Source organism: Globicephala melas, chromosome 4 (genome assembly GCF_963455315.2).
Source record: "Globicephala melas chromosome 4, mGloMel1.2, whole genome shotgun sequence".
Taxonomy (NCBI): domain Eukaryota; kingdom Metazoa; phylum Chordata; class Mammalia; order Artiodactyla; family Delphinidae; genus Globicephala; species Globicephala melas.
In genome coordinates this window covers 123,037,361-123,053,861 of record NC_083317.1, presented here as the reverse complement: position 1 = coordinate 123,053,861, position 16,501 = coordinate 123,037,361, and the positions used below count along the sequence as shown (strand labels likewise).

Sequence of the window (16,501 nt, the reverse complement as noted above, 5' to 3'; positions counted from 1 at the left end):
TTCTTTACCTACAGTTATGTTTCTAGCCCTCTTTTCAATGATAAACTTCTTAACCAAGGGCTTAAGACTTGCTACCTCGACTTCCCACCTAACGAGTCCCGGATTAGTACTTAGGAATTGGACTTCTGCCTCCAACAACCTATGGGAATGGAATCCTCAAAGTCCAGTAATGATGCCCAAAGGACAAACTCACAGACCTTATTTTAGTTTTCACTCTTCTTGAACTGTATGTACCATCTACTCCATGCTTCTGTGACACTACTAAACATGGGAATTATTCTCTTTCTTCTCTGAACACTATGTAACTTTTACTGGTTCCTTTTCCACCCTTTCCACCCATGGGTACTTCCTCATGCTGGGGCCTTGAACCCTGAGAATCCCCTTTCTTCAAGGAAATGAGCCCCGAGGCCCCAGCCATCACTTCCTTGCCAACGCCCTACATATCCCTATTGCTTTACAAGCTCTAGCTCCAGGTATTCAACTGTGTATAAGTTGCCTTTCTTTTTTAATTAATTAATTAAATTATTTATTTATTTTTTCATTTATTTTTTTCGGTACGCGGGCCTCTCACTTTTGTGGCCTCTCCCGTTGCGGAGCACAGGCTCCGGACGCTCAGCGGCCATGGCTCACGGGCCCAGCCGCTCCGCGGCATGTGGGATCTTCCCGGACCGGGGCACGAACCTGCGTCCCCTGCATCGGCAGGCGGACTCTCAACCACTGCCCCACCAGGGAAGCCCATAAGTTGCCTTTCTTGACTGAAGTTTTTCATCTGAACCACAGAACACAAAAAACAATTTGACTATGTATTTCCCCAATTCTTCCAAGGATGGTACATAACTAGTACCATTCTAAATGCACAAAAGGTAAATTAATCTATTATAAACGAACGGATGACTTAGGGCAAGAGGGCTTAAAACTCTTGTGGAACTCTGTTGAGAAAGGCTGAAAGGGCGGCTCCAGTTAAATGTCCTAGCACCAACTTGAAATTCTATTACTGATAATTAATCCCCTCAAGCCAGTGCCTCTCCCATTTTAACTTCTTTATTCCAATAAACAGTAATTGTTTTTCAGTTAATTAGTCTGATATCTAAGAGTGATGCATATTTAATATTTTCTTTTTCTTTTCATCCCCTATTTTTGAACAAATGATGAAACTTGTGAATTTTATTTAGTCCTGTTCATCTAGATCTATTACCATTTCCACAGTTTATGTCCTTATTGTCTAAGGCTTCTATAACCACAACCTCAACTTGCAGGCTTTTCCATTTTCTTCCATTTTTTTGTATGCACTTTAGTCTACTATATTGCCACCAAATTAATCTTTATGAAAATACCAATTTCAAGATAACAGTCATGAAAAATAAGTCCAAACTCCTTAGCCTGGTATTCAAGGTCCTCCATAATCTGGCCTCAATCTGTTTTTTCAACCTTATTGTCTATTATTTCCCAATATAAGTCCTCTGATTCAGTCAGGTTTATCTATTCCTTCTCCTCAAATACATCACATTTACTCTAAAAAAAGAAAAAGTATTAAAAAAAATTCAGACCTACAAAAAGGTTAAAAAAAATAAGATAATGTATCACATTTATTTTTTACTATAACTCCCAGCTCATGTTATTCTTTTCAACTGGAATACCTTTCCCCTCCTTTTTCCTCTTTGTGATAATCTTTCTTTTAGCACCCAGCTCAAGCTTATTTTCATTTACAGATCTGTACTTAATCTTTAGCTCACACAGCTCATCTCCTCTTCAAATTCCTACAGCACTTTTTTTGCTCATTATGTCACAATTATATATGTCCTTTAATTTGTGTAAATGTTTCTTTACCCTTATTTCCTGTGAACTTCTGGAGTTACTACATGTTATACCACTTTGGAAAACACGTTGCAGCTAAAACAGTTTTATGCATAATAACCACCTAAGAAATATATAATGAAGAAAATACTTACAAGTTCATCTGATTCTGCATTCACTAATATTTCCAACATCATGTTTTCTCCACGACTGCTTTGCTGGAATACTTGAACCCCACTTTTCTTCAAAAAAAACTTTAAAAGAAGTCATAGAATTTAATTTTAATTTTTTCTCCATTATCACTTCACATTCAATAAAGTGAAAAAATTTTATGAAAATAAATAGCCACTGACTTTGTGTTTGATGTGTTTCAAAGTAGGAAATCCACAGAAATATAATGCCTTTTGGTCAACCCTGGTTATTTTGTTTTTGCTTATGTCTACACGCCAAGCATCTAATGATATTATTCTATACCTAGAAAATAAATGGAGGCATTTAATTTAAAATTCATACATTGCAAGCAATCACAGGTTTTCAGCATTCCCTTCAGTATTTTGCCAGAGTCCTTCTTGCTTTTAACAGGAGAATTAACAATTCGTCCTTTAAGAGAAAGAAAATATAGAGCAGCAGATTCTTCGTTGGTATTGATCCAGACACAACCATGCCTGTAAGATACTGAGTGGACGTCCTCCCCATTAATTTAAAATATATATATAATATATTAAAAAAATAATATATATAAAATATATAAATTATATATGTATATATACATGATTTTTATACTAAAGGAACATACAAAACATACTACAAATCTCTATATCCTCCATGTTCCAAAACCCAGAATGGAAAATAAACATTTTATAATGTCTATTTCATCTTTCTCTTTGTTTTAACAAAAGGAAAAATCATAACTGAGAAACGTTTATCTGCAACACGACTGCCATCTAGATATTATTTGCAGAGAAGATGAGAGAAGAGAAAAAACAAGGAAGACATCTTAATGAAGAAGAGAAAGTAGAAATAGGTTTGAGGCAAGAAACAGAGGAGCTATTTTTTTTTTTTTTTTTTTTTTTTTTGCGGTACGCGGGCCTCTCACTGTTGTGGCCTCTCCTGTTGCGGAGCACAGGCTCCGGACGCACAGGCTCAGCGGCCATGGCTCACGGGCCCAGCCGCTCCGCGGCATGTGGGATCTTCCCAGACCGGAGCACGAACCCGTGTCCCCTGCATCGGCAGGCGGACTCTCAACCACTGCACCACCAGGGAAGCCCCCAGAGGAGCTCTTTTATTTCTTGTTCTCCTTCTTTCCAGTTGGGTGGTTGGGGAGTATAAGAGGCAAAGTCATAGCATGTCAAATAATGCTGAGAGCAGACACTGGCAATGGAAACAAAAATTCATAGAACTTCTTGAGGGAGAGAACAGATATATACAGGGGCAGGACAACTTTAACAGAAGACGAAAACAGAGAAGCAGAATTGGACCAAAGCAGAGAACTATAGAAACAACTGTGAGAGAGAGAGAGAGAAAGAGAGAGATGCTATGATTCTTGGCAAGTTGCATGTAATTCATTATCAATTGACTACAACTGTCATAAATTATTTGTTAGTTCTCCAAGTAGATATTCAAAAGCTTGCTTTTTTTTTTTTTTTTGAGCTCTCTGTTGTTGAAAAATTACCAAACAACATTACCTGGCGCAGCATCGTCCTATGGCAGGGAACTTTTCTGGCCATGGGGAGGGGTACGTGAACTCTGTCTCGCTATCAAACCAGCACATTAGGCACTCACTATGTTGGTTTCTTTTCCTCTCTTCTTTTTTCAGGGAGTGGTTGCATGTCTCCATGGCTTCCAACAATCGCTTCTGAATATAAAGATTGGAGAGAGGGGTTAAAAATACAAAAAGTCTGTAATCTCAACATACAGAATAAATATTTTCCCTAGGAATACAGAATTACTATTTGTGTTCTTGAAAAACAAAAATCTTAACTAATACAATTCTTTTCCATTTCATTAAATGAAAAACAGATGTGCTATTCTTGTTTCAAAGGGCCCTAGAATATTGCTTGTCACTACAAATTCCTCTGAAACTATCACTCTAACAGCAATCACTAACGTGTGGATAAAATCAGCAGAAAATCAAAATTTAAATATGAATTGATCGTAATTATAATTTATCTTAATTCACTGCTCATTGATCTCTTACTTTACAAATTGTACAATGGTATAGGTATGTTCATCTTTCCAATTATCTTTTGTATTTATAACATAATTCCAATCAAATCACAATGGTTTAAAATACTTCTTTTTAAAGGACAAAATGATGTTAGCGTTCATATTGGAAGGATGAATGTGTGAGCTGCACAAAGTTACCAGGAACTTGTCTTACCAGATCCTATCACTTTTTATAAAACTACCTGTAAGCAAAACATTTAAGTATTGACACCACAAGAGACCCACAGACCAGAAGAACAAAACAGAGTTCAAAAACAAATCCAAATCTACGTCAAACATGGTATTTCAGATATTTAAATAACGCTTTTGTCATAACTAGCTATCCAGCTAGGAGAGAAAGCACATATATTTTCCAATATCATACCGTATATAAAAGCAAGTATCAGAGTAATGAGACAACAAAAATAATGGGAAAAAATCTAGGAGATTATTGATAATTTGGAGTGAAAAACTCTTAGGCAGGAAAAAGCTGAACAGCTTTAAGGAAAAAGACATTTTTCAAGTAAAAGAAAATGTATGTGATAAAAGATGTCACAAAAAAATCAACAGGCAAATGCCACACTGGGGAAAAATATTCCTAATATAAAAAGAGTTGTTCAAAATCAAAGAAAGAAAATGAGGAAAAGGATATAGACAGACAATTTACAAAAGAGAAAATGCAAAAGACAAACATACATCAAAATATACTTAAATTAGGAATCAGGGAAAAATAAATTTGAATGAATGGCATTCTTTATCATCAGTAGACTTTATCATCAAAATTAAATAAAGCAATAATATTCAGGACTAGAAAAGCAGAGAAGTAGGCACTTAAATATTGCTGGTGTAAATTAGACCAGTCTTCTTGAAAAAGAATACTGGTAATATTCATTAAAACAAAAAATACACATTCTCATTAACCAAGCATTCCTGCTTTGGGGATTCTACCTTATAAAAATAAAATCTCTGATATATAAGAATGCATTAACAACAACAACAGAAAAGAATGCATTAACAAACAAACAAACAAAAAGAATACATAAACACACAAGTCCTTTTTTCATAGCATGTGTACAGTGGCAAAAAACATTAAGATTCATAAGAATTTACAGAATTAGTATGGTGTGTTCCCATGTACCTTTCAATGATAACATCTTACAGCCACAGTACATCATCAAAACCAGAAAATTGACACTGGTACATCACTACTACAGATTTATTCGGATTTCACTAGTTTTTATATCTAAATTTTGTGTGTGTATACAGTACTATGGAATTTTTATCATATGTAGAGATTCATGTAACCACCACTAAAACTGGAATACAGAACTGTCACATCATCATAAAGAAACCCCTTCATGTTATCCCTTTATAGTCACACCCTATCTCCAACCCTAACCCCTAACAACCACTGATGTGTTTTATATTACAATAATTTTGTCATTTCAAAAATATTATATAAATGGAACTATATAAAACCTTCCAAGATTGACTTTTTCACTCAGATGAACTTTTTTCCATCCGTTGTTTATATCAATAGTTCTTTTTATTGCTGAGTAGTATGCCTTTATATGGATGTACTACAGTTTTTTTACTCACTCACCCATTGAAGGATATTCAAATTTTTTCCAGTTTGGGGTTATCACAAATAAGTTGCTCTGAACATTAGTGTACAGGTTTTTTCAACATATATAGCCAGCTGTTTCAGCACCAATTGTTGAAAAGCTTTTTCTTTACCCATTGAATAGCTTTGATGTCTTAATTGAAAATTTATTAACTGGACAAGTATAGATCTATGTTTGGACTCAATTCTGTTCCACTGATCTGTCTATTGCCATGTAAATAACATACTCCCTTGATTACTTTAGCTTCATGGTAAGTCATGAAATCAGAGAATGAAAGTCTTCCAGTATTGTTTTTCTTCCTATAGATTGCTTTGGCTACTCTAGATCCTCTGCAATTTCATAAAGACTTTAGGATTTCTGATTTCTACACAAAAATCTGCTGGCCTTTTCATTGGGATTATGTTGAGTCCAAAGACCAATTTGGGAAGAGGGTACATCTTAACAATACTAAATCTTCTATTCCTTGAACATGGTATGTCCCTCCATTTATTTAGGTTTCTGTATCTCAACACTATTGTAGTATTCAGTGTGCATGCTGTTAAATTTGTAACTGTGTATTTTATATATCTTAATGCTATTGAAAGCAGAATAAAAATCTTTTTATTTAAAAAAATTTATATTTTCCAATTGTTTACTACTAGTATATAGAAACAATTGAATTTTGTATAGATTTTATATAGATTTTGTATAGATTTTCTGTGACCCTGCTAAATTTCCTTATTGGTTAGAGTATCTTTTTGAAGATTGCTTAGAATTTTTTATATATGTAATAGTGCTATGTGCATATAAAAACAATTTTTCTTCTTCCTTTCTAATTTGCATGCCTTTATTTCTTTTCCTTGACTTAATACACTGGACTTCCAGTACAGTAATAGAATTGGTTAGAATAAACATCCTTGTCTTACTCTTGATTTTACAGAGAAAACATTCAAAATTTTACTATTAAGTATATTGTTAGCAAGTTTTTTTAAGATGCACTTTATCTGGTTGAGGAAGTGTCATCTTATTTCTAGTACTGTATGTTGAGCATTTTTATTAAAATTGGATGTTGAATACTGATAGTGTGGTAAATCACATCGCAAATCAACACTGTTTCTAAAATAAATGACATTTGGTTATGAGTATTATCCTTCTAACATATTATTGGATCCCATCTGGCTTTATTTTGTTAAACGTTTTTGCATTTACTTTTAGGAAGGATATTAGCAAGTAATTTTCTTTTCTTGTAACATCATTTACTATGGGTATCTGCATCATGCTGGTCTAATATATTGGGAAGTGATTATTCCTATTCTATGTTCTCAAAGTTTGTGTAAAATTAGTATTATTTCTTCCTTGAATGCTTGCTAGAATTCACAAGTCAAGACATCTGAACCTAGAATTTTCTTTGTGAGAAGATTTTAAATCATGAAACTAAATGTCTTTAAAAGATATAGGACTACTCAGATTTTTACATGTTTTTTGGTCAGTTTTGCTAAACTGTGTCTTTAAAGAACTGTGTTCATTTCACTTAGGTTGCTGAATTCGTTGTCATAAAATTGTTCACAATATCCCTTACGGATTCTTTTAATAGCTGTAGAATTTATAGGACACCTCTTCTTTCATTCCAAATATTGGCAATTTATGTGTTCTCCCCTCGTGCTCTGGCTTTTCTCAGCCTTTCTTGATCTGTCTAGCTAGGATTTATCAATTTTATTAATCTTTTCAGAGGACCAACTTTTGGTTTCATTTCATTTTTCTCTATTGTTTGCACATTTTCCATAGATTTCTGCTATTTTTATTTCCTTCATTCTGCTTAGTTTGGATTTAAATTGCTCTTGTTTTTCTAGCTTCTGATGGTAGGAAGCTTAATTTATTTTAAAATGTCTTATTGCTTAGGATAAGCATCTAGAACCTTAAGTCTCCCTTTAAGCCTTGCTTTAGCTTTATCATAGATTACGATACGTGTTCTCATTATCATTCAGATAAAGTATTTTCAAATATCCCTTTTAATTTCTTTAATCTATGGATTATTTACAAGTGTGTTATTTAATTTCAAAATATCTGTAAGTTTCCCAGAGAGTTGTTACTGATTTTAAATTTAATTCCATGTGGTCAGAGAACATTCTCTTTATGATTTCAACCCTTTTAAATTTATTCAGACATTTTTTTTTTTTTTTTGCAGTACGCGGGCCTCTCACTGTTGTGGCCTCTCCTGTTGCGGAGCACAGGCTCGACGCGCAGGCTCAGCGGCCATGGCTCACGGGCCCAGCCGCTCTGAGGCATGTGGGATCTTCCCGGACCGGGGCACGAACCCGTGAACCCTGCATCGGCAGGCGGACTCCCAACCACTGTGCCACCAGGGAAGCCCCAGACATGTTTTATGTCTCACCAAATAATCTTGGTGAATGTTCTTTCACTTAAAAATGTGTATTCTTTAGTTGTTGGGCACAGTGTTCTACATATATTAATGAAGTTGAGTAGGTTTACAGTGTTATTCAAGCCTTTCATTTCTGGTAATGCTCCTTGTTCTGAAGCCTACTTTGTCTACTATTAGTAAAGCAATGCCAGCTTTCTTATAATTAGCATACCTACAAGTTTTGATGCACATAATGAAGATGAGAGTAGTTAAAACTCATTAAAAAAACAAAAATGGTGATTAAAATCCACTGCTTATTAATTTATGTGAAATAATATCTGATTAAAATATACATGTATATATAACTATTTCATGCACTGACCTCATCAATAAAAGGTATTAGAACCACAGCTTCCCATTCCTGTTGCTTCCCATTTAGGTCAGTTTTAAAATCAGGTGGATAATATTCTATAATTGGCGAGTCTTCATCTGTCATCAAATGCTGTGAAAATATAAAATAGCGTAATAGAAATGTAACAACTAATATCAATGTAGCTTTTTGTTAATATATTTATAATATTTCCTCAATTGTAACAGTTTAAAATTTCTAAGCAAAGCAAAAGTAAATTTTCACATCTTAGATATGTTGTGATATACTGGTTATATTTTGATTTTCAAGTATGAGGCTTCTAATTTCACCACCATTCACCACTTTCCTGTTCCACTAAGCTAGTTATGTAGCAAAACTATCTTTACTCTGAATTTTATCATTTCTATCTTCTATTGTCTTTTCACTTTACAAGGCCTATCTAAATTGTTTTCCCATTCAGACTTCAGTTCATTTCACACACTCCATTTTTAACCTTAGGCAATTTATTTTCATGTCCTAATCAACTGATTTTATTAAGTTATATAAGAACTAAGATAATTTAAAAAGAAAAAAAATCCTAAAATCCAAAATCTTTTTACTACCAATAGCAAAGATAAGAAGTTCAATATGACGTGTTTATCAGAGATTTTATAACAGAAGTAGATAAAGAAAGTTAAAGATGTCTTCTAGGAATAGAATATAGAAGATTATGATATAAAAAATTTAAAGAAATAGCATATTTCTCAAGGTCATATTCAAAGTATTTAATAATCAGCACGTCATGAGCACAGAACAATCAAAACAGATGTGGCTATAAAAACCTGCATGGTTACTGGTCCAGAGTGGTTGAGTATCAATCCTTAATGTATGTGAAGGTAGGAAAAAACCATCAAAGAAATTTAAGAAAGAAAGGCCAGGGGCCAGGATGAAGGACAGGTTAAGTTTCAGAAAGATACAGAAGGAAGCCTGATACTGTTCAAGCAGTGAAGGCAGGTGTGTGTGTTTGTGTTTATATGTGTCTACTCCAGTTCCTTGTACCAGACCACGGAATTAGAAGAAGAGATTGATGCTCTAGAAGAACTAAATGAAGTTTACTCTCAGAATCAGCTTAGCAGGCTTGGCGTAATTTTGGTGACTCAATCACCCCTGAAATATCTTTTTCCTGTTACGTGAAATATGTTAACCAGAGAAAAGCCTTTTATTCCACAATTTGATAAATGAAATGCTTAAAATCCAAATATAAATGGAGGTAATACTTTTGTTGATATAAATAACTTATTAGAATCATCCATAGTCTAATAGGTAGAGAGTAAAAGAGAACTGAAATGAAATCTGTAAACGTTTGGACAAAGTAGATGGCTTCGGATTTTGCCTATCTCAGTCTACTTTCATCAGTGCAGAGACAAATTGAAGATGTGCTTAAAGGTACTGAAAATAAAGAAGCTATGCTCTGAATGGCTTATGAAATTTGTTTGCCTTTTTAAAACAAAGCTAACTCGGGGACTTCCCTGGTGGCGCAGTGGTTAAGACTCCACGCTCCCAATGCAGGGGGCCCAGGTTTGATCCCTGGTCAGGGAACTAGATCCCATATGTATGCTGCAACTAAGAGTTCGCATGCCACAACTAAGGGGCCGGTGAGCCACAACTAAGGAGCCCACCTGCCGCAACTAAGGAGCCCACGTGCTGAAACTAAGGAGGCCACAGGCTGCAACTAAGACCCGGCACAACCAAATAAATAAAAATAAAATATAAAACAAAGCTAACTTTAAATCAAGCAACTACTTTTCAAGGGACTTGTTTAAGGAATCCTATATTTGAAATTGAATATAAATATATTTAGCTATTAAAGAAATTTGGGTATGATGTTTCTAAGTTTGCAGGAGGAGCTCCTAAATATTAAAAAGACCGTAAACACATTTAATTCTAAAACTCACCTGGTAGCATGTAGGAAGTAAATTTTTGCTAGCTGCTGGAAGTACAGCAAGAAGCTGTTCAAATGGCTTAAAAGGTTTTCCTAGTTCAAAATGGATTTTGAGTGTACTGATGTTGCGGATATCAGATAGGAAAGGTGCATAATGGTACGGATAAAACCTATAAAACAAAACTGAGTTTTAAACAATTGGCAATTTTATGAAACAGGTCAATAGTAAGTATATACTTCTCCATATTCTATTTTAACAACACATGGCAATAATTCTAAAGACAAAAAATCATTCATAATTCTGCTACTTGAATATAAAAAATCAGCAATGTTGGAGATTTAGGTCATTTGATGGCAACAAATATTCTATTTCCTTAATTTTTTAAGTGCAGTTTCACACTCAAAAGTTGGATGCATGCAAGGATATATATATTAATAATATATAAATATATATAATATATAATTTATTATTTATATATATAAATAAGATAATGGCTGTTCAGTTTCGAAAATGTTGACTGTGAGTCTTCCAAACAATAGATTCTTAGAATGAAGTAATGAGGTAGTCAGAAGACGTTCAGTTAGCTCATGTGGGCCTGAGCTTCTCTTGTAAGGACAGAGGGAACAGTGAGTCTGAGCTCATATGGCTGTTACTGGTCAGTTCTAAGAACTTTTATCTTTGCATTAGTATATATATATTGTGTTTGTGGTAAGGATTAAACCACTTATCAATCATACACACCAACTATTTTTGTTTTTAATACCTTCCCATATTTAACTACAGAAAAAATATTTTTACAAAACTTGAAACATACAATTTTTAAAAAACTTTCAATGTTCTTAATGTTTGACTAAAGATACCAACAAAACAATGAAGAAATTTTTTTTTTTTTTTTGCAGTACGCGGGCCTCTCACTATTGTGCCTCTCCTGTTGCGGAAGACAGGCTCTGGACGCGCAGGCTCAGTGGCCATGGCTCATGGGCCTAGGTGCTCCATGGCATGTGGGATCTTCCCGGACCAGGGCACGAACCTGTGTCCCCTGCATCGGCAGGAAGACTCTCAACCACTGCGCCACCAGGGAAGCCCAAGAAATATTTTTATATTCCACAATTATGTCATACTTCAAAAGGGTGGGAAAGTTTAGGAGGCAGAATGGCATGTGAAACAAGGCAAAACGTATAGACTTTGGGAATCAGATAGCCTTGGACTTGATTCTTGGGTATATGTCATCTTGGAAAGATTACTTAACCTCTCTAATCCTCATCTGTAAAAGGCAGAGAACAATGCTTACTTTAAATAGTTGTGAGGATTATATGAGAACATGCTTTTCAAGTGCCTGGCCTTAACGCCTGGAATATAATAGGGATAACTTATACTCACCCTCTTAAAAAATGGCAAATCAAGGATTTTTGTCATAGAATACTCTTCAGAGACGCCCTGAGAATCATGTTAGTTATTGCAAAGATTTGTAAAGGCTATTAGTAAGTGAAATCATGTGAAATTAATGCCACGTTATTTTGCACTGGTCTGTTTTGCTGTTGGTGCTTTAAAACAGAGCCTAGCAGGTGTTCTGAAAACAAAACAAAACAAGCTATCTCATCACTTAAAAGTCTCTGCTTTTCCCTGCAGCATATTTTGGCTTGTTATTTTTTCTATAACAAGTGGATGGTTTGGAAATGTAGATGGAACTTGCTGGAATAGGAAACGAGACAAATTATTATTATTTCCAAGAAAAGCAAGTAATTCCTTTCTCCTTTCTTCTTTACCCTTCCCAGTCTAACATTCATATAACCCATTCTTCAATAATTACTCCTGATAGAAAAATTTTTTCAAACACATAAAAATGTAGAGAAGAATATAATAAACAATCCCACTTAACCACTGCTCAGACCCATTAATTATCAAGACTTTGTCACACTTCATTCATTATAACAGAAAATTTTAAATCCTTAGATTAACAGAGAGCTTTTATTATGGGCCATCTGCTATAGCTGGAAGTATCTTTGTTATAAAAGGGTCTTTTTAAAGTATTTTCATATAAAAAAAGATTACCTGTATTTCATTTAAACTTGGCTGTATCTTTTAAAAAATACTATCATAAATAGAAATAAAAAGAAAAGAGATTCTCAAATGAGCTTACAGTAGAATGAACCATTATAAAAGACAAAACTTTTTGTTTTTATTCCCTCACCAGCTCCAGGACTGAACTCCATGATAGTAATAATGCAAAATCCACTGTATTGCCTGAACATAACATGCAGCTTGATCAGCCAGAAAGTCACTGAAAATAGAAAAGAATATTTTCATTATAACATTATATTTTTTGAAGACAGGCCATTGTGTTTAGAGCATATCTCCTGATATCACATTCTGCCTCACGTTTTATTTAATCAATGAATAAACCAAAAACTGCAATCAGAAAAACTCCAAAATATTATTTTTTAAAAATTCCATCACGCCGGATTAAAGGTTTGCCTTATAGTTTTCCTAAACCAACCATCAGAATACTTAAACATGCTGTGCATATTTATTCAGTGAATGTACTGTGCCTTTGGTTTATAGTTTGAGGATTTAGTTAATGAAACTTTCTATAATGTGGCACTACCAATGCCTTAAATATTCAGGGTGTGATGAGAGATAGGGATGGGAATCTTTATTTGGGAGGATGCCTGAGAGACTCACAGGAGGAAATCAGAAGATCTTAAAATCTGGTTATAGAGCACTTTGAAAAGTGCGATATCCACTGAACAATATTCCCTCTAATCCCTTTTTCTCAAAAACCATCATTTAAGGTAAAATAATCACACACACAATACACACGCACACACACACACACACATGCGCATACACACACACAGACACACACACACACAGACACAGACACACACACACACACACAGACACACACACACACACACACACACAGCAAATAAGAGCACTCTAGGTTAAACCCCAAAGTGGCTATAAACCTTGTTAGTGTCTGTTACCAAAATTCAGGTAGAGATACACTTAGATATTCTAGATCTACATTATTTCTGGGAACTACACTTTTTTTTAAAAAAATAAATTTATTTATTTTATTTATCGATTTTTGGCTGTGTTGGGTCTTTGTTGCTGCGCACGGGCTTTCTCTAGTCACGGCGAGCGGGGGCTACTCTTCTTTGCGGTGCGCAGGCTTCTCATGGTGGTGGTTTCTCTCGTTGTGGAGCATGGGCTCTAGGCACGTGGACTTCAGTAGTTGTGGCACGTGGGCTCAATAGTTGTGGCTCACGGGCTCTAGAGCACAGGCTCAGTAGTTGTGTCGCCTGGGCTTAGTTGCTCCGCGGCATGTGGGATCTTCCCAGACCAGGGATCAAACCTGTGTCCCCTGCATTGGCAGGCAGATTCTCAACCACTGGGCCACCAGAGAAGCCCTTTTTTTTTTTTTTTAATTTATTTATTTTTGGCTGTGTTGGGTCTTCGTTGCTGCTCGCAGGTTTTCCCTAAGTGAGGCGAGCGGGGGCTACTCTTCATTGTGGTGCGCGGGCTTCTCATTGCTGTGGCTTCTCTTGTTGCACAGCATGGGCTCTAGGCGTGCGGGCTTCAGTAGATGTGGTGCGTGGGCTCAGTAGTTGTGGCTCATGGGCTCTAGAGAGCAGGCTCAGTAGTTGTGGCGCACGGGCTTAGTTGCTCCACGGCATGTGGGATATTCCCGGACCAGGGCTCGAACCCGTGTCTCCTGCATTGGCAGGCAGATTCTTAACCACTGTGCCACCAGGGAAGTCCTGGGAGCTATGCTTTTTAAAATGAAATGCATTACTTTTTTATTATAAAAGAAATATTTCCTCATTACTGAAAATACAGATAATGACAAAAAGCATTTTTATCACCTTATAGCAATCACTATTACCTTTTGGTATTTTTTTCAATCTCTTTTCTATGCCCAGGTTTTTTTTGTTTTAAGTATTAATGAGAGGATACTGTGCATTATGATTTTTGTATCCTGCTTTTAAAATTTGTACTTAATGATATACTGAAAGTATCTTTCTGAATTGTTATGAACTTCCCATAAGTACCAGTTTAACAGTTCCGCATATTCTGGAAACACTGGAAATGGCAGAGATAGTGACTGTAATGAGGAGGAGGTGGAGACAATTATGATGAACATTCTTACTGGACATGTACATCGTTTCTAATTTTTTACTTTTAAAAAACTTTGTAATAAACTTCCTTGTGTATAAAGATCTTCTGTGTTTAACTTTATATTTTTAAGATATTTTAACAATTAGAATTATTGGGTCAAAGGGATGACTATTTTAAAGGTTTCTGGATATGTAGTTTCCAAAATAATTTTACCAATTTATATTTCCACCAGTAATTAAGGGAAGAAATCTACTACCACTCCTGGACCAACACTGAATATAACAATTTAAAAAGATTTGCTTATTTACTAGGCAAACAAATAGTATCTCATTTTCATAAGTCTATATTTTACTATATAAAAAGAAAAAGAAATAAAACAGAAGACTAGTTTCCTATCAAATTAAGCATTTAATGTCAACTGCATGTACTACAGTTCTATCTAACTGTAATCAAGGAAATATAAGAACAAAGGGAAAAAGGATTAAAAGCATAACTATTTTAAATATGTTATTTCTCAAGTCTCAGAAGTCCTACTTGCTAATGTAATAAGGGTACATAGCATTTCATGAAACTCTTATTTCACTTATAGAAAAGCAGCCTCATCTGGTGGTTAAGCATGGGCTCTGGAGCCAGACTGCTTGTGTTTAAATCCTGGCTCTGCCACTCACTACCTATGCATGTCACTTCGAGCAAATCACTTAAATCTCTCATTCCTTAATTTCCTCTATTTTAAGGTAATAATAATTCTACTTATCTTAAAGAATTATTGTGAGAATTACAAGTTAACATTTTCATGTTATATATATATATTTATATGTTTATATTATTAAAATATAAATGAGTTACTATTTTTCAAATGTTTAGAATAGTGCCTGGCACTTGGTAAGCACTTTATAAGTGTTTGTTAATTAAAATAAATAAAATACGAATATATGTAATTCATACTGTGGGCTGTAGTTTAGAAGTGTGGACCACCATTCTAGAGGTCAAGTTGTTAAGGAACTTTTGTACTAGTTATCAACCTGGGGCTGAGCCAGGTGCCCTTTGAGATAAGTGTGATGTGAGCTTTAGAAGATGGGAAGCAAAACACTAACCATTTTCTATTTGGCAATTTTTATCATAGGACCCTTGAACAATGCAGGAGTTAGGGGCGCCAACCCTCTGTGTAGTAGAAAATCCACCTATAACTAGTTGGCTCTCTGTATCTGCGATTCCGAATCTGTGGATTCAACCAGTCGTGGATTCAACCAATTGTGAATCACGTAGTACTGCATTAAGTATTTAGTAAAAACAGTCCGTATATAAGTGGACCTGTGCAGTTCAAACCTGTGTTGTTCAAAGGTCAACTGCATAATACATGTCAATTAATGTTACCTTGTCCAAAACGGTACTAGTTGAAAGGCTTACAATAATTTATGAAAACAAAAAATCCTTTCCACCCATTACCATAACTATCAAAATTATGTTGTTTTCACTGCAAAGTCTAATTTTTTTCTACTTTAAAGTAAAAGCATTGGCAAAAACGTACTCAGAAACTACGTCAACTCCCATCTTTGTCATGTAATATGTTCTTTTATATTGTCTAAACTCGGTTTCAAACAAGTCATCATCTTCAGTCTCATCTTCTAAATTGTCTGGAAAAAAGACAGAAAGACAGTGGCTGACAATTACGAATATTCCATTTTTACATCTAATGCTTTGATAAATACATATCAAAGCAGATGCTTATAAACTATCATAGACATCTATTTCATCCAATATTATTGAATTAGTACTAATAAAGGAAAGATATAACAACTATTCTGTCAAAAAAATTGCATATATTAAAATACATAGTTTGTACTCACCCTTAGAAGTTACCACTTCTTCTCCATTTTTGTCTAAAGCAGCCCAACATATTGAGTTTTCCTGGCCCTATACAAATTATAAATCAATATAAAATTAAGGCAGGATATACTTTAAGGTGAGACATTTAACAGGAAGATTTAAAAAATACTAAAGATAACTGAATGATCCTTAAGTGACACACTGCAAAAGTCTGTTTTAAAAATATTCCTCAAATGCTGTGTAAATGCTTTTGGTTTTATATCACTGTTTCCTGAAGCTATAAATCTTTATTATGTAG

At 34.7% G+C, this 16,501-nt stretch overlaps 1 protein-coding gene across 2 annotated transcripts in view; it reads right to left on the bottom strand.

Moving 5' to 3' along the window:
* XRN1 (5'-3' exoribonuclease 1) overlaps window positions 1–16,501 on the bottom strand; it is a 100,795-nt gene that overhangs the window by 63,719 nt on the left and 20,575 nt on the right. For both annotated transcript variants that reach the window (XM_030873309.3, XM_030873310.3), the window contains exons 11-18: window positions 16,224–16,290; window positions 15,905–16,010; window positions 12,446–12,535; window positions 10,267–10,423; window positions 8,345–8,464; window positions 3,480–3,649; window positions 2,148–2,268; window positions 1,950–2,048 (exon numbers count right to left, since the gene is read on the bottom strand). In XM_030873309.3, coding sequence (XP_030729169.1) covers window positions 1,950–2,048; window positions 2,148–2,268; window positions 3,480–3,649; window positions 8,345–8,464; window positions 10,267–10,423; window positions 12,446–12,535; window positions 15,905–16,010; window positions 16,224–16,290 — 930 coding nt within the window. The remainder of the gene's footprint in view (window positions 1–1,949; window positions 2,049–2,147; window positions 2,269–3,479; window positions 3,650–8,344; window positions 8,465–10,266; window positions 10,424–12,445; window positions 12,536–15,904; window positions 16,011–16,223; window positions 16,291–16,501) is intronic.